Genomic DNA, 24,854 nt, shown 5'->3' on the forward strand with positions numbered 1-24,854 from the left:
CCAGGCTTTCATTTTAGGTGCTTCTTTTAATGACCTTAATGAAGATATCATGTACATTTGCAGTATGTGTATGCTGGACCTAGCCAAAGAAACAGCAGGTGTCATTTACATTGATAAAGGAAGATTCAAACAACACATTTTTGATGATTTAGCTGGGATTTGGCAACAAAAGTTCTTTATTACTTAAACATGATGTGATGTTCTTTAAAAAGATGCATCTTCAGCTCTTCCATAAATTAGAGGAGTGTTGTAGAGGTGCTGATGGATACAGGGATGTTGTTCTATTTCTTGGGTACATAGTTGGAGTTTTTTAATCTTTGCACTCCCTTAGTTGTCCTGGCTGTCATATGTAAGAGGCCACCGGAGATGGTGAAATTGAAAGCCAGATATGCTGGGCTACTGGACGCATTAGCCTTTTATAATATGCAGCTGGTCTCAATGGTGGTGCCAGCCAGCAAGGGGAGCCAGTTGAGTTTCATCAGTCAGATCAGGTGTTTATATTTCTTGAGGCCCTGGTTTAAACATGCTGTGAGTTGTAGGATGCTTTTAAGGGGAGCCAGTGTGGAATCTGCGAGACTCCAGAGCAGCTCTTTGCCACCATCCAGATGCAAGAATATGATGACTTGAAATACAGTTCTGAATGTGCTTTCTTAGAAGAATTATTTCACTTTTGTTTACATAGGGAGAATGGACCAGGTCTTCTTTGTTCTCTTGACATTATGTCCTTTGAGGGTGAGGGTAAGGTTGGTGTACGGGGTGAATTCAAGTGGCTTGGAGTTAGGTGAAAGTTGGAGTTTGAAATCTACCTGGTCAGGTCATTCAACCAGATGCTGTTGTTTGTTGTTGCAAATAGCAGAAATCCAGTCTTGGCGGTGCTAAGTATCAGGTAGGTGATGGACATCCATGTCTATATGAGGTGCAGGCAGTATTTGAGGCAAAGAATGTCTGGAACAAAGGAGACTTTTAGGTAGAGCTACATATCAACAGCATATATATGAACGTTGATGTGGTTATCAAAGAGTAAAGTCCCATTAAGTCCCATGTAAAAGTTGAAACTGACAGAGGATGAGCTGAAACCCTTTGTGAACTCCATAGCTGATAGGGATCTTCTAGGTCGTAAAGGTGCCCATCTGAAAACACTGTTGTTGGTTTAACAGGTTGGAGGAAAACCACAAAAAGACAATGCTTGTGAATTTCATTGAGGATTTCAGGGTTTTAATGAGGTTGGGTTGGACGCTGGTATCAAAAGTGGCAGAGAGATCCAGCAACACTATAAGTCATCTTCATCTGTTGTTGCAAGGGTGTTGCAGCTGTTTTTTCTGAAGCAAGATTCGAAATTTTGCAGGAAATAGTTGCTTTTGATGCGATGTCAGAGTTGAACATACATTAATTTTTCAGTGATCCTGCTCATGAAGGATAGGTGAGTTGTGGTCTGATAATTGGCAACATCCTTAGAATTTATTGTGGGTTTCTTCCAGAAGAGGAACATCTGGGTGGTGTTGAGAGTTTCTGGGACAATCCCTTGAGTGCTGGAGCGATTGTCTATGGTTTTAGTGAGAGAGACTTCTCAAGAGAGGGCTTTGATGAAGCATGAGGGTAAGAAATCATCTTATATGACGTGTCATTGAGGGAGTTGAGAATGTCAGTGGGATGGCAATAGATAGCGTTTTGAATTATGACAATTGTGTAATACTACAAAATGCAGTGGGTTAATGTGGAGAAGGAGGCCTATGCTTGTTGATATGCTGTCAGATATCTAGTATTTTGTCAAGGTTGATGCAGTGTGTAATGGTCTTGAAGAGTATGATAATATCAACAATTGTCCTGTCGGGTATGTACAGAATTGCTTCAAATACTGTGCGTATCTCAAAACATTTTTACGGCATAATAGTGTTACTTATTATGACTCTAGATTAAATCATTAAGTGCAAACCAAACAAAGGAAGGGTCAGAACATGTTTTTAATCAATGAATTATTTCTCATTCATGATTTATCTTTTTGTTTTTAACTGACTCCTTAGGATATGCATAGAAATTATTTACAGGTACGGCGCATCAATTCAAATCAGTGAAAATTGTGACATAAAGTGAAATATTGTGGCTGAGTGACAAAACAATTAGTGACTTATATACATGTGAATGGGGAGTATTGGGGGGGGGGAAAGAAAGCAACTAGAAAGCCAATCTCTCATTCAATAATTCTCAAACCCAACACGCTATATTAGTTAGCTATGTTACGCCGGATTTGGATGATTGGTCCTTAAGGTATTTTGTCGACGTTTCGACCCTTTTGACGCCTTAGTTGTGGGTCTTGGCGGGTCTTCTTCAAGACGGGGGCAGGGAAAGTGATATTGCGCCTGTAGGTTAATTAGAATAAAACCATCAGGTTTGGATTTTGCACAAAGTTTACATTAAAAAGATAAAAACTTTCATTTGGGATTGGGAGTCACAAATTACCAGTTACTTTGGCACCAGCCTGGGTCCCCTCTTTGATTAGACACCATGGAGTGGTGCTGGTTAGGATCTCCTCTTCTGTGCTGTTTAATCTGTGTAACATGGTAAATTTGTAAGGGGTAAGTAAAATTGGACTCTTGGTTAGGCTCTTAGGTATTTTGATTTAACCTAGGTGATGGTATCAACTCACCAATTGAGATCAGACATCTGTCTCTCATACTGATTCAATCCTGTTGACTTAGGCGTTCCTTTGTTTTGTGTCAATCTGTCGACTATTTCTGACAATCTGCAATTTAAAGTTCGAATGGGTCAGGGACTCTTATATTCTTTTTAGTTTACGATCGATTTAAGGCTGGTTATGGAAAACTGTGCTGGACTCACCATCAGATTGCCTCCGTAAGTCTTAGGAGGTACCTCAATGTCTTAATCCTGATGCAACCTGTTTCTCCATTAAATATGTATCGCAATCTGGAAATTTAGAAATGTGAATCAATGAGTACTCGCGCATTATGGCTATCCGTCAGTCTAGGCGATATTACTCGCCGTGCTGGCTGTACTCACCATGGTACGGGTTCTCGTAATTCATACGGGAGTTAGAATCAGCCACCATCCGTTCAATTCTGATCGGGCTCTGAATGCGGGGCCGCTGATATTCTCATTTCCGCGTTCGCCTCGAGGACGTTGCCTCGTTGCTAGGCAATCATACGTCACACGCATAACGCGTATTCAAAGGCTGGGGAACTTGAGTATGATATGCACCACATCGCAGAAATCGCAGTGATAATATCGCATTTGTGGGTGTTTTTTAACATTATTGGGTGACCTATTTTGGCAACCATTGTGCAGTTAATGTTGTATATTATAAGTAGGGGTTTGTCCAGAGTATTTTAATAACAACGCGGTTGGATCTATATTGAATCAAACCGACCAAGCAAAACACAATTGGCAGTATTTATGTTCATACATATAGCTGATACACAAGCATTGACAAAGTTGGTACATGCAAACATCTTCGGTCTTGAAGAGTAAGCATGGGCGGAAAATCCGTTCCGCTCGCGGATTTTGCGGATTTTCGGTAAATTTGCAATCCGCAAGATTCGCAAATTTCCCGCAAAATCCGCGAGCGGAACGGATTGGGTCAAAAGTTCAAGCTGACTTTTGTAACTCTTTTAGAATGGCGCCGGCAAGCTGCCAGAGCCATTCTAAAATAGTTACAAAAGTCAGCTTCAACAGGAAGCTCTAATAGATAAAGTAAAGCAGGTGCTGCTCAAATTCAGTTACACAATCATTAATCACCCCAAACTTGGGGTGATTAATGATTGTGTAACTTAATTTGACCTTCAACTCCAGCCCCTGCTTTACTTTATCTATTAGTGCTTCCTGTTGAGGCTATTTGCAGCTATTTTAGAATGGCGCTGGCAGCTTTCCGGCGCCATTCTAAGTGGGGCTGAGGGCAGAAGGGCACAAAAGTGGGACAGAGGGCAGAAGGGGACAAAAAATGAGTGGAGCAGAGGGCAGAAGGGCACAGAAACGAGTGGTACAGAGGGCAGATGGGCATAAAAAACGAGAGGGTGGCAGTGATTAACCAGCAAAAAAAAAACCTGCGAAAACGCAAAGCGCCTCGCGAACACCCGCGAACACGCAAAGTGCCCCGCGAACACCCGCGAACTTGCAAAAATAAAAAAAATCGCGTGAATTCGTGAATTTGTGGATTGTGAATTCGCAAATCCGCAAATTCGTGGATTGCGAATTCGCAAAATTCGCCCATGCTTATTGAAGAGTGTTCGGCTTCTGGTGGCATTGGCTTAGTTCATGGCTTTGTCTGATATATTGAGTTGTATTGAGGGACAGAAGTCATATAAAGTCATTGGTGATTTTCTGTCCTGTGTACAGATCGATCATTGGTCAGCAAGGTCTTAGGAGTATCGGGGGGCTATAGCTTTCAACTTGCTCATGTGTGTTTTAGCTGGGTGGGTATTTTTTCACATGGTGATATAGAAAGGAGCTAACAATGTTTAGATGGGGGTTGATATTGTGCATGGAGTTGGTAGATGAGATTGAGATTTTAGTTGTCAAAGTAGTCTTTGAAGTTTGTTGTTCTCCTATAGGCTGATTTTGACCCGTTAATTGGATGCTGTGGAGAAAGGTGGTGGGGGATGGACAGGTGGTTGGTATCATTCCTGTGTATGGGAGTTTTACACTGTGTGGCTGGTGATGTTGAGAAGGTGTAGTCGGGCATTTGATTTTTTGAGTGTGGTGATTACATGACATTATGTACCAGAATGAGTGAATGTACATTGTTTTTTTTTAGGTGTGCGCTATTTGGAAGGTTAAAGTCACCCTTGAGGGTGGTGTGGGCATGTAGAATCGAAAAAGTGAATAGGTGGTCAGAGAATTCATCGCTAAAGTTCTGATTCTGTCAAGTTGGCCTGTAAATGAAGTGGAAGGTTGTAGAGTGAGTGGTTAAGACCAGAAAGTGGCTTGTGGTGAGCTCCGTGCAGTAGATTTTTTTCTTTATTGCCCAGGATTCAGGTACAACAGGACTTTAAATGCCAGCAAGGATTCCTCCTTTCTAGTGTGTGTCATCTACACTATCAATGCAGTAGCCTATGGGAACAAGAATGTGTAGGATGTGTTAGGATGTGTTAGGATGTGTAGGTCCACCATCTTTTAATACTGAAGAGTTTACAAAACACATGATAGGTAAAGAGGTTGGTGATATTTGGAGCATTGAGTACTGAAGAGGGTGCACTATGATGTACCTACAAATCCTCAAACTCCTTCCCAGGGGTCTTACCAATAAGTAGTCCATTCAAAAGCAGCAAAGAAATCAACAGAGAATCTGAAATATGAAAAGACATCTTTATTACAATTAATTGTGAGGCTACGTCGCCCAGTCACACCTAAAGCAACTGAATGAGGCAGCCTGCTGAATGGTCTCAGCACAGACCTTTTATATCATTTATTATGCCCTAGGCAAACATTTTCTCTTTGAAGTACATTATTGTTGGTCACTCCCAGGACGTGCACACAAAGCACTGTATGATGACAAACCCACTTTCAAGATAAGTCCAGGCCATAAACAATGTCCACATAATGCGTACATTCTCTAGCTGACAAGGCCGAATAAACCCAAAACAGTAAGATCACAGCCCATGTCATAAATAGCTCGTGGAGGCAGGAACAGGAACAGATGGAAGTAAGATAGGCACGTTTGTGTGTAGTAAATCTTTACAATGTCCTGAGCCCTACCTTGTTTAATATCTATATGGAACCCCTGGCTCGCATAGTAAGCATGAGCGAATTTTGCGGATCTCGCGTTCGCGAATTTTGCGGATTTGCGGATTCGCAATCCGCAAAATCCGCGAATTCCCGCGAATTTGCGGATTTTTTTTTTTTTTGTGTTCGCCCGTGTTTCTGCCAGTTCGCGAGGGTTTTGTACACTTTCGCAAATTGCGAACTTACCTGTCGGGTCGCAAGTTTCGCGAACTTGTTGTTTCTACGTGTCCAGCCTGTTTTGGGACACTCTTCTTCATCACTGCCACTCTCTGTCACCACTGCCACTCTCTGACTACTCATGCCACCCTCTGGCCCACCCATGCCACCCTCTGTTTCATCACCACACCCTCTGGTTGTCCAGTGTACATTATTTTCGGCAAAGCAAAGCACACCTTCCCTGCCTCAAGTGACCTGAATTAATTTGGGGCTGATTCATGTGTCACAGAATATTTTTTTAGCTGGCACCTGCTTCCTTAGTGCGCCCTGATTAGTGATCTTTTGCACTTGCTAAGTGCTTTCATTGTTGCAAAATTAGTTACAACACCTGCCCTGCCCCAACAGATAAATAATGAATTAGGGGCTGATTAATGGATTTTAACTTCCAGCCTGGCTCCTGCTTGTCTCCCTTAGCTGTAATTCAGGACCTTTGTGGCATATGTGTAACTATTCTGAGGTTCAGAGCAGGGTCACATAATAGTTTCAACTGGCAACTGAACTCTGGAGGGGCCCCTCAGGAAGCACTCCAGGAAATGGCTACTAATGATGAGCCTGAACTTTTGAACCTGGTAAGTAGTTACTTTCAGTTTTGCTAAGATCGTATTTCTGCAATTTTGCACTTATTCGCGGTGCGCGAACTCACGCGAACAGTGCGAGCAGTGCGAGCAAAATCCGCTGCTCGCGGATTTGCGGATTTTGCGGGAAATTCGCAAATCTCGCGGATTGCGGATTTCCCGAAAATCCGCAAAATCCGCGAGCGGAACGGATTTTCCGCCCACGCCTATCGCATAGTTGAGACTTATGGGGTGGGCATTGTCAGCTACGCTGATGACACCCAATTGATGTTCAAGCTTACGCCCGACCACAGTGAAGATGCCACCAATTTCTCCAACTGTCTCTCTTCCGTGGCAGCTTGGATGAACAACAATTGCCTTCGCCTTAATGGCGACAAAACCGAGCTGGTGGTGGTAGGAAAATCTTCTTCCGCATGGTCTCACATGTGGTGGCCTGCGGAATTGGGCAGTCCGCCTTGTCCTGTGGCTTCGGTGCGTAACCTGGGCATAACATTGGACTCTAACCTTTCATACAAACCTCATGTTAACAAAGTCACAGCAAGATGCTTCAGCGTACTGAAAGATCTTCGGAAGGTACTAGACCTCCTTCCCATGGACTCCAGAAAGACCATTGTCCATGCCCAACTCCAGTGCGCTCAGAATGCCGCTGCGCGCCTTGTGCTCAAGCTTCCTCGAAGAGCCTCAGGGAGATCGGCCTTGTCCAAACTCCACTGGCTCCCCATCAAGGAGCGAATTAAATTTAAGTCTTTATGCTTTGCCCACCGTATAGCCCATGGCACCGGTCCAGGTTATCTACATTGCCCACTCACAATACATCCGCCCACTAGGAACCTAAGATCTTCTGGTACGATGTTGTTTAAAATCCCTAAGATCACTAGAGCCAAGATGGGTGGTTCCTCGTTCAGATACCTGGCTGCCAAAGGCTGGAACGAACTCCCACTCGAGATGCGCATGGAACCCTCTGAAATTAGATTTCGAGGAAAACTGAAAACTTTCCTCTTCCCTCGCACCTAATCTCTTCCCCTTCCCTTGCCTTGTCTGAACTACCTGTGTTTATTCCTCTGAGCTCCTTTGCAGTTTTCAGCGCGGGGACACTCTGTTTTTGAGTAACCAGGCGCTTTACAAATGGCTTCTATTCTATTCTATTCTATTGATCTATAATCTTGATCAGCTGAAGGGCAGGAACTGGCTTGGCAAGGTTAGCCTCAAGCTACAGGGTCAGCTTTCGCCAGGTCATGCAGAAGTCAGCACAAACCCATGCTAAGGTTATGTCCTTAAATACTTGTTCTGCCACGGTGAGGGCCTACTTTAAGGGCAATCCACAAAATGGCTGCTATGCACAAGATGGAACCCGAGGGTTCAAAACAAAACCTTCAAATACATAGTGAATCCATTGGTGTAACATGACGAAAACACTCGCACTTGCTGAACTCACTGTTTACGGTCTGCTGTTACCAAATTCATAACAGAATCATGATATTTAAAACACAGGTTCAGAATTTTCAGTACCACAACTAATGTGCATAAGTTGGAATGTATGTTTGGTATTTTGAAGGTCTGTGGTCTTTAGTGAGATGTGTTTCAGGTTCTGTCTGCATTATGAGGATGTGATATGAGCGCTTGTGGTCTTATTCTGGGTATGGTTGGAGAGGTGGGTTAGGTCTGAGCTGTTCACATATTGAAATCCTACCTTTCAACTGTTTGCTGACAGTGAAGCAGGGGTTCTGGCTGAAAGTCCTTCATGGCACCAACAGGTCACACCCTTGTCTGTGTATGCCCTTAGTTGGGGATGCCCTTGTAGAACAATGCTCTGAGCAGATAAATAGGAAGGAGACAGTTTCAGGTTGGAAATACAAGTGATGTCATATGCTGAACAGGTGGATGCTGGTAGTGCTATGGTGTCACTTCCTGTAGAGGGGGCTGCTGAGAAGTGTAGTGATATCACTTCCAGTAGTAGTAATTGCTGCGGACACAGTGATGTTACTTCCCGCTAGATGTGGATGCAGGGAAATGATGTTCACATAGTTTTTTATGTAGAGCTTAGCATTGCAGCACATACGCTGCTCACTCTACGAGACATGCTGTAGTAGGGTATGTTGTGGAAGTGCTGTGGAAGCCCCGCCCATATTTTTTATTGGCTGGTGTCATTGTCTTTTGGAAAACACTGGCTTCCGATTCAATATGAGGCTTCTTAGTCGCTTAGTAGCTGTGTGTAAACACGCATTTTGTACTTATAGTTGTAGCTTACGAGAAGCATGGCTGGCAGTGAAGCAGTTACTGCCTGCCTTGCTTCTCTTAAGCAACAACTATAAATGCAAAGTACATGTTTATGCATCGCTGGCAGGTTTTCAAAACTCATAAATAAAAGCTTTGGCGCCGGGCAAAGAATCTTCGCAAATTTTCAAAACATATGGCCCTATCCGGTCCGCTCCTGTCCTGATAGCCTCGGGTGATTCCTCAAGCAGGGGCTGAGAAAAGAGGGGGGTCCCAAAACAAGTTTTCCCCATGCAGTTTTCCATAGGAACCTTTAATCGCAGCTACAGCCCGAACTATTGAACGGAATTACACCAAATTTGGCAAAGAGGTAGTCCTTGGTTCACACTCGTGCCTTTTAGTTAAATGATGTAAATCTGTTCTGTAGATTTTTAGATATTAAAGGAAAAAAATACATATATATATCAGGGTGGAGCATAACAACACATCTCATCATGAGATCTGATTGGCTGCCAGCACTTCATCCAAGAAGTGTTGGCAGCCATTTTGGGACCAATATACACGATAGCACCTCATTACAAAGCATTGCAGGTAATAGAAGGTTTTAGGACTTTAATTCCATTATAAATCATTTGTTGATGGTACCATACTCATTTTAGGAATTGTGGTGTGTTATAAGGTGGTTTTACCATGTGAAAAAACCTTCTGCTGGGATATCACGAATCAATATGAAGCCAATTCCTGTGCACACGTATAGGGAGAGTGGTTCAAGTGTACCAAGTACATTTTTCATTAATGTCCAACATTCTTTGTCGTCAAAAAATATAGAGGTCAACATCTGGTGTATCATAAACAAGGATTTTTTTATATCAATCCAGATCAATACAGAAAGAACAAACTAGCCGACACGTGTTTTGTCACAACGTGGTACAATTGTGATTCTTCAGGGCTGGGAAGGAAACAAAAACAAAATAAAATAAAAAAATAATGGTAATAGAAGCACAACTGTGGCGCCTAACAGAAAACATAGGATTACAGTGCAATGGTAACCGGAAAGTGAAACACCCGAGAACACGTGAAAACCCTACACTGTGAAAAGCCTTCACACTACATAGAGACCCCAATGGTTTTGTGATGGTGGTGTGGACAATATCAAAGAAAAAAAGGAAAAATTCTTGATGGTGCCATACTCAAATGTTAATCTAAGTGAAGACAAAAGAGACAACCAACTCATGAAAGTGGCTATCCCGACTGTCAGTCTAAGAGAAGACAAAAGATTATATCCAGAAACAGCTAGGCCTGAAAATCATAAATCCTGCATTTCGACAGATGAGTAATTACACATTAGGAAAATTGTGACATAGTGTGAAATGGTGTATACTGTGGCGTATTGTAGCGTAAAAAGGATACTGGTCAAATTAGTAAATGACCACTATGGTACTAACAATAATGTCTAAAGGGTGGTAATCCTGTTTAGCAACTCAATTGCGGGCGATATATAATAAACGTTGAATATTCAAGCACCGATACCCATGCTTCACGTTTGAGCAGAGTTCAAATTACAGTGGTAGTTTTCAAGGATAAGCAGTTGTGGCTCTCTTTAGTCTCTCCTCCAGTGGAAACTCAGTGGGCAATGTGAACCCCAATTCAACTGCCTGTTTTGGTAGTGCTCCCCCTCCCTTGTCCAGCTAAATCTCTAGCTTGGATTATGCAGAACATTTTAGCCTCCAGTTGCAGCCCTTTGGTGTCCAGGTTGCCCCCATGCCTCTGGGCCTGCAGGCACAGTTTACAGGTCATCTCTCCTGTGACACTATATCAGGGTGTCGGCAGCCTCCACCATAAACAAAGACAGCTAATATGTCTTTCAGGGCCCTCAACAGTGAGGCCGGTGGTGTTATTCAGCTGTCTGTGCCCTGCCCTGCACCCCAGGCTCCTAAAGTCTTTTCCTCAGGCCTTGCCTCTGCTGCCAAATTGGAAGGGAACACAGCTACCCAGAGGCTCGTCGGCCCTAAATGGTGGTAAGGTGGCGCTGCCCTTGTCCATGGGGGCTTGGTGTTGCAGTGGCACCTAGTAGCGCCCAGCAGACTGAAGACATTAGGCTCATCTCTTTGGGCTCTCGGTCCTCTTTCTAGTCTTGATCTAACCCTCTTGGACCTGGTCCCGAACTCCTACTTTTTCTCTTGGCTCTTTTTGTCATATCCAAGAAACTTGTACCCTGGTCCTGGTTGCCTGGCCTGCATCATCCAGGTAGCCCTGACAATCATCTTCCAGGCTGTCCTGAACCCTTGCTCCACCTTCTCGTCCCACTAGTTTGCCTAATATTCATATTTCTCCTTCTAGCCCTAGGTATCCTCATCATCTTTATAACTCTACTTGTCTTCCTAGTCCATCTTCTCCTCTTCCTACTAGGCCTCTTTGTGTCCTCTTTCTCCTCTTGGGACACCCATCTTCTTTTCCTGCTTGGCTCTTTGGTTCTCATCCTCTACTCCTCCTCCTGGTCATCCTCAGGCTTCCATTTGTCTTCCTTTTGGTACTTCTTCTCAACATTATCATCACTATCATGATCCTTCTCTTCATTGACCTTTTCCTCCTTCTGGTCCTGTCCTTGTCCATTTCCTCCTTACTTGTTGTTTCTCCTCTGGGTCTTCTCTTTCTGAGCCTACTCTTAAGCTTCCTAATATTTTCCTTCCCTTCTTGTGGTCCTCCTCCAGCTACAGGAACTACTTTTGTTCAGGAACTACTTCTTGACTCCTTGTGTTAATTATTCTGGGTCTAATCTTCCTCTTCGTTCAGACCCTGAAGTGATTCTCTACTGTCTTCTGTTCATCCTGATTTTTACCCTTCAAATCATGGTCTTTTTGGTCCTAGTCTTCCTTGTCTTCTCCCTTGTTCTCTAGGTCTCGTCCTGGTTCTTTTCTCCTGCTCCTGGCTCTCTTTGTTGTAAGGTTTGAGGAAGGCAACTTGAAAAACAACATGTGGCACACCAGGAGTCCCATTTGGCCACCTGTTCTAAATGAAATATGGAATGAGAAAATATCTCAGGAATCAGGGGAAAATGGGGGAAAGGAAAGACACCGGAGACACTAGTTTCAGACAGGAACTGAATATTCAGAACCATCACTTAGTACACTCTGAAAAAACACACAACACAGACAAAGCAATATTCTCAAAATGCAAGTATCAAACAGGAATGTTTTGAAATTTGCTAAGAAATATATCCCCTTCTTTACATTGATGAATACTTTGAACTTCATCTGTGAGAGTGAACTAGAACCAAAGCTTCAGGACACAGAGAGGATAGCTAATCTCAAGTGTGGCTCTTCTCCTTCTGGGTCTGATCGTTCTGACAGTGATCATCCCCCTCCAGTTGGCCCTCTTGGCAGTTGTCTTCTATCAGGTCCTAGTCCTATTCTCAGTCCTCTTTTTTCCTAGCCCTATGCTTAGTTTCCCTAGGGCTGGTCATGTATCTACTCCATCTCTGTGTTCTAATGTTCCTGATTTTGATTATCCTGCTACTGGTCTTCACTGCCCTCATCTCTCTCGTCCTTCTAGTCCTCTTTGTCCTTCTGTTTCTATTCATGGTCATTCTGACCTTCGACCTCGGTCCCTGACTTCCTGGATTTGAACCTCTTGATCCTCCTATTCCTCATCCTCATATCCTTCCTCTTGCTTGTCCTCCTAGTCCTGCCCTGCATGGCCTTACTGGTGATCCAGGCCTTACTTTGGGTTGTCCTCTTTCCCCAGGAGCTGTCCTTAAGCCTGTCATTCAGGTTTGTCTTGATTTTAGCAGCTTCCAAATTTTATTCTAAGGTGTTTAGGAAGGGAATGGCAGCCAACTAGGGATAGCTCCAACTCTCATTTTTTCATTGCCAGTGATTAGCACCTGCAGGGCCCACTCACCAGAAATGTTGGGTTAAGGTACGTGCTGAAAAGATATGTGTGTATTCATTGCACTTGAAGATGTAATAGTAGTAGTTTAACTCTGGTGGTTAGTGCCTTTTTGGGATAAGGAGGTTTGCTGTCTATAGCCACAGGCTTTAAGCAGCATAATATAGCTCAGAGGATTTCTAGGCCTTCTCTAGCTTCCAGTTAGGACAAAATGAGTTGATGGTCCGTTTGGATTTGCATCTCCCGTGTGGGCTTAGGAATGCACACATTGAATGTGGACCACTCCAGATGCCAGAGCGCGCTCACGAATTGCTGCCCGATTCAGAATCCAGCCGAATCCCACTCTTTTCCGTGGTCCTCTTCCCCCCGACTCCCCGTGCCTTGTACCTACCTTGCCCCTTACCTGCAGTCCTAAAAGGATTGGGGTGGGGTTGCAAGAGCTTTCCTCTAGAGATCCTTTCGCACCAGGAATTCCGGTTCGAAGATTGACTTAGCAGGTCTAGCAACTCCTCTGGAGAAGATGGTTGCACCAGGTAAACTCTGGTTCACTTAGCCGAATCAGTGTATCCAAATGCGGATGTCGAGGTCGGTGTAGCCTGTCAACTTCAAACTGATATGTGCTTCATTAATAATCTTTTTTCTTTCCTTTTCTCTACATTGCCTGTTTTATTTTCAGATTTGAGATAAGCATGCCTGAAAGTGCACAGTTCGTAATTGTGTTAGTTGATCCAAAAATGTGCTTTCCTTAGAGCAAACGTACAAATTTTTGTGGCGCAGCAGTTTGCTTTGCTTTCCATTGTTGATAACACCTCCCTGTGTGCCCCCAAAATTGATAAACCGGTCGCTTTCTTGTAAAATATGTTCGGCACATTTTCTTTGTTTCAACAGATGGAGCTGGCGAAAGAAGAAAAATGCGAGTTCCTTCCCTTCCTCTCACCCCGGAAGGTCGTGGTGAAAGCTGGAAAAGTAGCTGCCATGGAGTTCGTTCGCACCGAGCAGGACAGCTCCGGGAACTGGGTTGAAGACGAGGATCAGATAGTCCGTCTGAAGGCAGACGTCATCATCAGCGCATTCGGCTCCGTTTTATGTGATCCTAAAGGTATCATTAAACTACAGCTTGTGACATAATGGTCTGCTATAACCATCTCAGCTTATCGCAATGGCATATTTCATGCTACATTTTTCAATAAAGGGAGTGATTAAGCGTTATGCTCACTTCTTCATTTGCTGAGCAATAATGTAGAACCCGCAAGAAAGTATTTTAGCTGTCAAGTCAGAGCTGTTGGCTCAAGGGAACGAAGGCCACAGAAGAAGCCATGTTGGGAAACGCACGTCCTGTCTGTTTTTTAAAACATAGTCTGCAAATGCAGGGAAATATTAAAGTATTTTGAGGCCCTCAGGCCAAACATATGTTGGGCCCCCTGATCGGCACAGCTTTGATTTTATCATCCACTTTCAGCTCTTTCCTGCTCTGTTTGTCTAGGTCACAGACAGTGCACAGGTACTGGCTACTATACTGGGTCTGGTGGCTCAGTGGACTAATGCTTCCACTGCAGGGGTCTGTGTTCGACCTCATGGTCACAGGTTCAAATCCTGGTGGGTCCACTCATCCTTTCATCCATCTGAGGTCGATAAACTGAGTACCATTCAAGAAACATCTGTTATTCAGTGCCAAGATACCTCTGGTTGAACGCTCGATTTACAAATACATGTTATGTTATTTAGGGATAGTTACTTTAGTTCTCAATATTATAGCACAGCTGCAGTTCACTCACATTGCTGCAAATATTCTCTGTTACACTTTCCCATTTCTAATATGTGAGGTTCCCTCTTAATCTAAAAGATGGATGTTGCATGCAAAATAAAGAACATTTTCTCTGCCAAATGTTTGTAATAGACTTTTACACCCACATTAAAAATAAGCTAAAGAAAAACTGTATTAAAAACAGTCGGTTTAAGAATTATTCAAGTTCATGAGGGCAAGATTCTCTGCAGAACAACGTTTGCTATATCAGGGGCCCCCTGAAAGGCAGGGGCCAAGGCCCCTGGCCACTTTGCCCATGCCTTTAAAGCATCTCTGTGCAAATGACTACATTGTTTTTTGACCCACTGAGAATTTGTAATGTTGAAGGCTTCTGTCAGTACTTCCCTGAGGATGATGATGATGACTCTTGGCAGCATTGGGTGGAGGTCCAATTTAAAAAGCAGGACATCCCGAGTGTGCTCACCTATGCGGACACTTTTATACCATAGGAAGCAGCAGCACACGTCATACTGGCCCTATCCCAATAGGCTCTGCGCATTGGAATAATATATCCTATAGATTCGACGTAGGACTTATGTCCACTAGGTCTCTATCGAGTATATTAGACTTTATTGTGAGTGCCAGCTAGCTCAGAGGTCACTAGAAACTTTCTTGAATAAACAAGAAGGGATTAGTTTCTGACAACCTCATAAACATGACAACTTTGTTTCCCCAAGAATAAAACTCAACTTCAGAGTAGTGGAAACAATAGATAGATATTTTACTAAGTCACTCATGCATGCTTCGCTTCATCAGAGGTGCAGAGAAAGAGAGAGATGGGCGTTTTCAATAAAAGGATTTATTGAACAATCTTCTTTTTCATGCAAGTAAAGTGAACTGCTACAATCCTAATACTGGTTGCAAAGTATAATGCGTACAGTAAGAAGAGTATTAAAGGACTCAACTGGTGCTTCTAAAATACGCCTGCCCCAATGTACCTAACCTAAGTCTAGTACGCGGGAAGAAGTAAGTGAGGTGTAGCATAGGTTTAGTTTTTCTTTTGCCAAGAATCTAACCAAGATTTTTCTTAGGGTCTAATCAACTCCGTACCTTGGTTTTAGAATGAAGGAGGTCTGGTATCTCTGTCTCAGGACTCGATTTCCCAACACCCCACAAGGGGAGCTTGGAAACACTGGAGCTGGTTTCTTGCCGGGAGAAATGCAGCCTCTCTGTCAGTGCGTCAGCTGGAGGGTCGGCTTCAATCGGAACTTGCTGTAGCAAGCTGCATCGGGCAAGTAGATAGTCGAGCTACTCCAAACCACTGTGTGTTTGCTAGGGCAAGGGTAGGCATATTTATACCTTGAAGGTGTCTAGTTTGACGTAAAGTCAGACATAATAATGTCACCAAAGAACCCCAAGGGAATGGTAGTTCTTTGAAAACTCTATGAATTCTTGAACAAATCAATATTCGAGCAAGGGGATGTCCCTGACTGCTGAAGCAGAGTTTTCCAAGAAATCGATGTGGCTTTTTGGAATGAGTGGAAGTAACCATGTCTGTATTTGGACTGCATGGGTTATGTCTAAATATGGTTATGATTTCTATGCCTATATAAGGGCAACGTGAATTGTACCTATATAAGGGCATGCATCAGTAAATTTCGCTCGGATCCTAAAACGCTACACAACACCCACTCCACTTTATTATGTTCAACATTACTAACTTCTAAGTATTTTAAAAATATCTAAAGCATGATGTGTAAAAATCCCTCCCAAAATACATAAAATGCATTCGAAGTGGTTGTACACGAAAGATGAGCATTTGTGCTGTACGCATTTTAAAAAGCAATATTTTTATTCAAAGCATGTAGTGTGACATTGGAATATTGCTTATCAGAATGAGTCATGAAATAACATTAATGAAATGTCTCTTAAATACAGAAGAAAGGGCGAGACCATTCCATGACAGAATATAACTGTTTAGGTTGTGGACAAGGTCAAATATTGTCATTTGGAAGTGTTTCAAAGAATTCTTGTTCTCTAAGAATAGTTCTACTTTAAGCAGATTACTTTGTGCCAAAAAATTAAAAGTTCAAAAAAATATATAAAATCGCAGAAAAATAGAGTTCTAGAGTTGGAAGTTTGGTTTTGAAAAGTGAAGGTCGAATACAGAGTCCCATAGAACGCTGTTTGCTAATTTCAAAGTAATTCTCGTTGTTTGGAGAACACATCAAATCTTCTAAGCTGGTAAAGAATTTGTCTACCACAGTAGGTGAAAGTTGGACCACTTCATTAAGTAAACCGATAGCACAAAAATGCGAAGCATCGCTGTCAGCGTTAGCCGCATTAGCAATGTTTGTCAGAGATGGAGATGGTACCTGTGTGCCTGTCGATCCAAGTATCTCACTGTCAGCAGATTGCGTATGTGAGACCTCAATGAATGCCGTCATCAGGATTGGCAGCCGCTGGGGACAACACAATGCATGAGGCGTTACCGAACCAAGCATTGTATCAATATCCGTTGGCAGTGCTGATGGAAGTGTAAGACAGACGTCCAACACACATTCTTCTCCACATAGCAGGCATCGTAGAACAGGTAAGATGCAATCTTGCCAGTTTGGTCGGAATGATAGAAACCTTGTTGTATGCAGGTCCCTTAAACGAGCCAGGCCCAGAATCTGTATCATACACTCAAAACACTTCATTGCCAGGAGAGTGTTCTCTATGGTAATCTGGGTGTCGCTGGTGAACTGATTTGCTATATCGGAGCAGAAGGAACAAAAATAGTATTCCTGCTACGAGTCCCAAAATGAGAGGCAGGCCGCCGAACACAGAGTGCACGAAGTTTGGACAAAATGTTGAGGACTGCTTCAAAGGGTGATAACAGTCCCGAAAAAACTGTCTTAAATACATGTACAATACCACTGGTATCAGACATGTTTAATATACGACCTAACATTTCTACGAAATGTACAGGGCAGTTTGTCGATAATAGGGCATGTATCTCTGCAGAGGACCTTGCAACTTGTAGTTCATACAGCTCTTTGGACGAGGTCAGAGGCACAGTTTTTTGTAAAAGAATGTCTTTCATTCTGCTTAAAGTATCAATTCGAATAGAAGAGATGTTCAGTGAAGGCCATAACGGCGACTCCCCATCTGTCTTAGTTTTAGGAAACAATACTTGCATACAAGTGACCCTGGCTGACACAGTTACGAGATAGGCTATTCCTGGCAACATGCAACAGCAGCTGTGATCATTCAACATAATATAGCTTCTGTTAGAAAGCTGGCTAAAAATCGGATCTGAACTCAAGTGGTGGAGAGTTGCACAGCTCAAATATATTCAAAGTGTCATGCTAAATGGTTTGTGGATACTGTCAAAGTATGAGGTTGCTGCCTGGGTGGCGTCTCTTGTCATGGACGTCAATTATAACATCAAGAACTGTGATTCCAACGGATGCTGGAAGCATCCCCTGGCGCTCCACTCTTATGTGGTTGGAATACTCCAAATCAATTAGTATAAATAAAAGTTTATGAGCATATTTTGTACAGGAATGATCTTATTTATGGTCATAAGTTCATATTTCTTTCATGTAGTTCATTTATGTAAGAATAAACAAAGTAGAATCCACTCAAAGTGATGGTGATCCCTAAAGTGATGGGGAACACACAGTGTTGTTTAAATGCCCCTCACACACCAACAGGCCCCTTGGTGTCATGATTCATCATCGGGGCCTTCGCACCCCTCTACGGGATGCGGCGTGCTACGACTCGCAGATACGCAGGAGCACTTGGAAGTGAACTATGTGAAGGGGTGTGTGTTAACCAAAGTGTGAGTGAGGTGAGGTGAAAAAAAGTGAATAGTTAAAAAATACCTGGCACGTGGGAGGAATTTTTTTTTAATTAAATCCCCGGCTGGTATTGTTAAAAGAAGTGCAAGGCGTGGTTATAAGGATACATATTAGGGTATCGTAACCACTGTTAGGAGTGTCAACATGTTTCGGAGCTCGAGGGCCCCTTCTTCAGGACAAAGGATAAGCACTTACCCTCCCCTTACTCACATGTAAAATGTAAAAGTGTATTTAAAAATAATTACAGCAATGTGTAATGTTCCTAACTATGTTTTTATGTTAGTGAATGTAGTTGCGCCCAGTTGGCGATTGAACCTGTGGAGAGAAATGCACAGATAAACACATAGATCTGTAATATACAGACCAGTGGAGAAGAAAAAAGGCTTCTCCAAATACAACAAGGTCAAACCAAAAATAATGGAACCCTGTAAGAAAATAAAAAGCACAAATGGACATAGCACAGTACTTACAGACATATATACAAAACACAAAATTACTCTCTGCTCAGATGGTAAGAGAGCAGACAGTAGAAAAGAAGAGTCTTACTTAGAGTTCTCAACTATAAGACCTCATGAGCCTATGCGTATATTGGGGGATCCTTCCTTTCTGCTCAGAAAATGACCTATAACACATTAATATATGGTGTTCAGTTGGAAAAAAGGTACAAAATGCACCAAAGCGACAGAAAAACTGCTCCTCTCTATGACCAAAACTCACGGTTACTGCAATGGCTATTCGCCTGCCTTCCCTCAACGCGGCTCCGATGAAGTGAGCCTGGGTCGCGTCAAATCCCTTATATATACTCTCCCTGGAAGTAATTAGTAATAGTAAATTGATTAATGAGGCCCGGGGGATGCCCAAATACGGAGATCGTAATCCCTGAGGGTCCGGTGTTGCGCCATCGGCTACCGCTAACTGAAGCGCATGCGCATACTAGCTTTTCAAATGCGCATGCGCGGCACATAAAGCAACCGCGCATGCGTGAAACAAGAGCACTACGCCGCTTGTCAAAGAATGAAAACAAGAAAAACGGGGTTGTGCCTAGGGCAAGCGCACCGCGACTGATGGAATAATCGCGTGTTGAGAGTGATAGACTGGAAAACAGAATTGTTTTCGCGTTAAATGTAAGAGGTGTTGAAAGGTGCCCTAGATTAAAAAAAAAAAAAAACCTTAATCAAAATGGACCTGCAATCGGGTTGGAGTTATAAATGGCAATAACGGTCATTGATAGCTTACAAATAGATTACAAGTGATTTCATAAAAGGGGCTCATCATATGTAGAGTAATAAGGGGAGCGTGTGGTTTAAGAAACAGAGAGAATAATTCGCTCAGTGAGTTATTCGTCATAGGGGACCTCAGATGTGGTGAAAAAGGTCCCTGTTAACTAATGATTGACTTATCTATTTGCATAGTTACTGATTGAATAAAGAGAGCAGTGGGAATGACTCAATGGAGGCAATGTGACCTAATAAAACACCAAAATACTGGTTTAAGATGTGGCCCAAAAATCCGCCAGCTGTCAAATACATTGATCGAATAGAGTTCATCTTAAGAGGTTCCAAGGAATGGAATCATTAAGTCCAGTGGTGTCAGTTCCGAGCCGGAACACCCACCGTTGTTCCTTTTCCAGAAGCCCCGTTTCTGAGGGTAGTTGTTCTATTACCGTCCACTGTAATTCATTCTCACAGTGTTGGTGTTCAATGAAGTGGGCTGACATTTTTGTAGTGAGTTTTTTACACCTGATGTTACTTTTGTGCTCATTCAGTCTCACTTTCACAGGTCTTGTGGTCATTCCCACATATTCTTTTCCACATGGGCACGTGATCAAATAAACAACATTCTTGCTGTTGCAATTCGTGAACACTCGTTGCTCCCACTGTGTCCCATTTGAGAAAGTCAGAATCAGGCTTTTTTTGGTAAGATGGCAGTTATTACAGTTGCCACACGGATGGTGACCGTGTATGCCCTGCAGTCTTGGCTGGTCCCTTTTTGGAGGGGGTGGTCTTGTGTGGACGAGCATGTCTCTCAAGTTCTTACCCCTTCTGTGTGCGAAAAGCGGTTTCTCCAATGTTAGGCCGCCACTTGTTAAAGTGCGCCAATGCTTGTTGACCAGTTTTGTAACTTGGTTTGTGACTGGGCTGTACGTGGTGACACAAACTGTTCTTTTTTCTGCATTATCACTCCGTGGATTATCCTCCAGGAGGGCCTCACGGTTATTATTCCTAGCCCTCTTAAACGCTTTTTGGATCACAGTTTCTGGATACTTTCTCTGCCTCAGTTTTATGCTGAGATCCTTGGCCTGAGATTTGTATTTAGCAATGTCGCTGCAGTTCCGACGTAAACGTAGGAACTGTCCATAGGGTAAGTTCTCCCTCAGATGACGCGGATGAAAGCTGTCAAATCTGAGGAGACAATTCCTGGCCGTCGGTTTGAAGTGGGTTTCAGTTTTAAGGATCCCTGCTTCATGGTAAATATTTAAGTCCAAGAAAACCATACTTTTGTTTGACACCTGGTGTGTAAATTTGAGAAATGCATTCTGGTTGTTAAGCCAGTGGGTGAACTCAGATACCGTGGTCTCATCACCTTCCCAGATAACCAAGATGTCGTCAATGTACCTTCGCCAGGTGCGAATCCTCGCCCTGTGTGGATTGTCTGGATGGAGGATTCTCGTGGATTCCAGGTGATGGACATATAGTCCGGCCAGGCTCGGGGCAAAAGTACTGCCCATACTGGTCCCATGTTTCTGCCAGAAGAGAGTACCCTCATACTCGAAAAAGTTTTTTGTGAGGGCCAATGAGATGCATTCCAATACTACATTCCATGGGGTGTGGTATTCCCACCATACCCAAGGTGCACAAAAACCTCGAAAACCCTCCAGGTCGCCCCATTGTCTCCGGCATCTCATCTATTTTGGAACCATTGTCAAAATTTGCCGATGCGTTTCTGAGACCCATTGTACAAGCCACTGACACGTATCTGAGGGATACAAAAGCAGTACTCCAACTGTTACATAACCAGACTTTTGATCCCACTTCTCAGATGCTCCTCAGCTTAGATGTGGAGAGCCTCTATACGAGTCTCCCGCACGATGAGACCTTACAAATCATTAAGGAGGTACTACACTCTATGAATTGGGAATACCACACCCCACGGAATGTAGTATTGGAATGCATCTCATTGGCCCTCACAAAAAACTTTTTCGAGTATGAGGGTACTCTCTTCTGGCAGAAACATGGGACCAGTATGGGCAGTACTTTTGCCCCGAGCCTGGCCGGACTATATGTCCATCACCTGGAATCCACGAGAATCCTCCATCCAGACAATCCACACAGGGCGAGGATTCGCACCTGGCGAAGGTACATTGACGACATCTTGGTTATCTGGGAAGGTGATGAGACCACGGTATCTGAGTTCACCCACTGGCTTAACAACCAGAATGCATTTCTCAAATTTACACACCAGGTGTCAAACAAAATTATGGTTTTCTTGGACTTAAATATTTACCATGAAGCAGGGATCCTTAAAACTGAAACCCACTTCAAACCGACGGCCAGGAATTGTCTCCTCAGATTTGACAGCTTTCATCCGCGTCATCTGAGGGAGAACTTACCCTATGGACAGTTCCTACGTTTACGTCGGAACTGCAGCGACATTGCTAAATACAAATCTCAGGCCAAGGATCTCAGCATAAAACTGAGGCAGAGAAAGTATCCAGAAACTGTGATCCAAAAAGCGTTTAAGAGGGCTAGGAATAATAACCGTGAGGCCCTCCTGGAGGATAATCCACGGAGTGATAATGCAGAAAAAAGAACAGTTTGTGTCACCACGTACAGCCCAGTCACAAACCAAGTTACAAAACTGGTCAACAAGCATTGGCGCACTTTAACAAGTGGCGGCCTAACATTGGAGAAACCGCTTTTCGCACACAGAAGGGGTAAGAACTTGAGAGACATGCTCGTCCACACAAGACCACCCCCTCCAAAAAGGGACCAGCCAAGACTGCAGGGCATACACGGTCACCATCCGTGTGGCAACTGTAATAACTGCCATCTTATCAAAAAAAGCCTGATTCTGACTTTCTCAAATGGGACACAGTGGGAGCAACGAGTGTTCACGAATTGCAACAGCAAGAATGTTGTTTATTTGATCACGTGCCCATGTGGAAAAGAATATGTGGGAATGACCACAAGACCTGTGAAAGTGAGACTGAATGAGCACAAAAGTAACATCAGGTGTAAAAAACTCACTACAAAAATGTCAGCCCACTTCATTGAACACCAACACTGTGTGAATGAATTACAGTGGACGGTAATAGAACAACTACCCTCAGAAACGGGGCTTCTGGAAAAGGAACAACGGTGGGTGTTCCGGCTCGGAACTGACACCACTGGACTTAATGATTCCATTCCTTGGAACCTCTTAAGATGAACTCTATTCGATCAATGTATTTGACAGCTGGCGGATTTTTGGGCCACATCTTAAACCAGTATTTTGGTCTTTTATTAGGTCACATTGCCTCCATTGAGTCATTCCCACTGCTCTCTTTATTCAATCAGTAACTATGCAAATAGATAAGTCAATCATTAGTTAACAGGGACCTTTTTCACCACATCTGAGGTCCCCTATGACGAATAACTCACTGAGCGAATTATTCTCTCTGTTTCTTAAACCACACGCTCCCCTTATTACTCTACATATGATGAGCCCCTTTTATGAAATCACTTGTAATCTATTTGTAAGCTATCAATGACCGTTATTGCCATTTATAACTCCAACCCGATTGCGGGTCCATTTTGATTAAGGTTTTTTTTTTTTTTTTTTTAATCTAGGGCACCTTTCAACCCCTCTTACATTTAACGCGAAAACAATTCTGTTTTCCAGTCTATCACTCTCAACACGCGATTATTCCATCAGTCGTGGTGCGCTTGCCCTAGGCACAACCCCGTTTTTCTTGTTTTCATTCTTTGACAAGCGGCGTAGTGCTCTTGTTTCACGCATGCGCGGTTGCTTTATGTGCCGCGCATGCGCATTTGAAAAGCTAGTATGCGCATGCGCGTCAGTTAGCGGTAGCCGATGGCGCAACACCGGACCCTCAGGGATTACGATCTCCGTATTTGGGCATCCCCCGGGCCTCATTAATCAATTTACTATTACTAATTACTTCCAGGGAGAGTATATATAAGGGATTTGACGCGACCCAGGTTCACTTCATCGGAGCCGCGTTGAGGGAAGGCAGGCGAATAGCCATTGCAGTAACCGTGAGTTTTGGTCATAGAGAGGAGCAGTTTTTCTGTCGCTTTGGTGCATTTTGTACCTTTTTTCCAACTGAACACCATATATTAATGTGTTATAGGTCATTTTCTGAGCAGAAAGGAAGGATCCCCCAATATACGCATAGGCTCATGAGGTCTTATAGTTGAGAACTCTAAGTAAGACTCTTCTTTTCTACTGTCTGCTCTCTTACCATCTGAGCAGAGAGTAATTTTGTGTTTTGTATATATGTCTGTAAGTACTGTGCTATGTCCATTTGTGCTTTTTATTTTCTTACAGGGTTCCATTATTTTTGGTTTGACCTTGTTGTATTTGGAGAAGCCTTTTTTTTTTTTCTTCTCCACTGGTCTGTATATTACAGATCTATGTGTTTATCTGTGCATTTCTCTCCACAGGTTCAATCGCCAACTGGGCGCAACTACATTCACTAACATAAAAACATAGTTAGGAACATTACACATTGCTGTAATTATTTTTAAATACACTTTTACATTTTACATGTGAGTAAGGGGAGGGTAAGTGCTTATCCTTTGTCCTGAAGAAGGGGCCCTCGAGCTCCGAAACATGTTGACACTCCTAACAGTGGTTACGATACCCTAATATGTATCCTTATAACCACGCCTTGCACTTCTTTTAACAATACCAGCCGGGGATTTATTTAAAAAAAAATTCCTCCCACGTGCCAGGTATTTTTTAACTATTCACTTTTTTTCACCTCACCTCACTCACACTTTGGTTAACACACACCCCTTCACATAGTTCACTTCCAAGTGCTCCTGCGTATCCGCGAGTCGTAGCACGCCGCATCCCGTAGAGGGGTGCGAAGGCCCCGATGATGAAGCATGACACCAAGGGGCCTGTTGGTGTGTGAGGGGCATTTAAACAACACTGTGTGTTCCCCATCACTTTAGGGATCACCATCACTTTGAGTGGATTTTACTTTGTTTATTCATATAACTAGGGAGACTGAATCCACTGACTCTCTCTCTCCCCCCTTTTGTTATAATCTGTTCATTTATGTAATCTATTACATTCAATCAGAATAATCACTTAATCAGTCCAATGAATTTCGGGCTGAATAGCCCTTCATCTGGGACAAAAAAATATGTTCTGATCTGATGCGGATGTCCAATGCAGCGTTTTGATATAAATTTGCCATGCAATAGAGTGCACAGATTTTCAAAGCCCTTATACTCATACAAGCACGCTTCTATATTATGCATTCCCAGCAATCTGGCAAGCCACATTTGAAAAGATGGAGCTGTGGTGTCCTTCCATCCAGCAGAAATAAGAATCCTGAGTACCGCAACTAATGTGCGGTATTTCTCTTGGAACGGGGCCAGTTGTTCGATCGCACCAGGTAAT

General features: G+C 43.2%; 1 protein-coding gene across 1 annotated transcript in view; it reads left to right on the forward strand.

The window, feature by feature from the left end:
* DPYD (dihydropyrimidine dehydrogenase) overlaps positions 1 to 24,854 on the forward strand; it is a 3,292,815-nt gene that overhangs the window by 1,822,860 nt on the left and 1,445,101 nt on the right. Inside the window, exon 11 of the mRNA XM_086954704.1 lies at positions 13,515 to 13,725. Within this exon, the coding sequence (XP_086810830.1) occupies positions 13,515 to 13,725 (211 nt within the window). The remainder of the gene's footprint in view (positions 1 to 13,514; positions 13,726 to 24,854) is intronic.

This window comes from Lissotriton vulgaris, chromosome 1_1 (assembly GCF_964263255.1).
Source record: "Lissotriton vulgaris chromosome 1_1, aLisVul1.2, whole genome shotgun sequence".
In the NCBI taxonomy this organism is placed as follows: Eukaryota; Metazoa; Chordata; class Amphibia; order Caudata; family Salamandridae; genus Lissotriton; species Lissotriton vulgaris.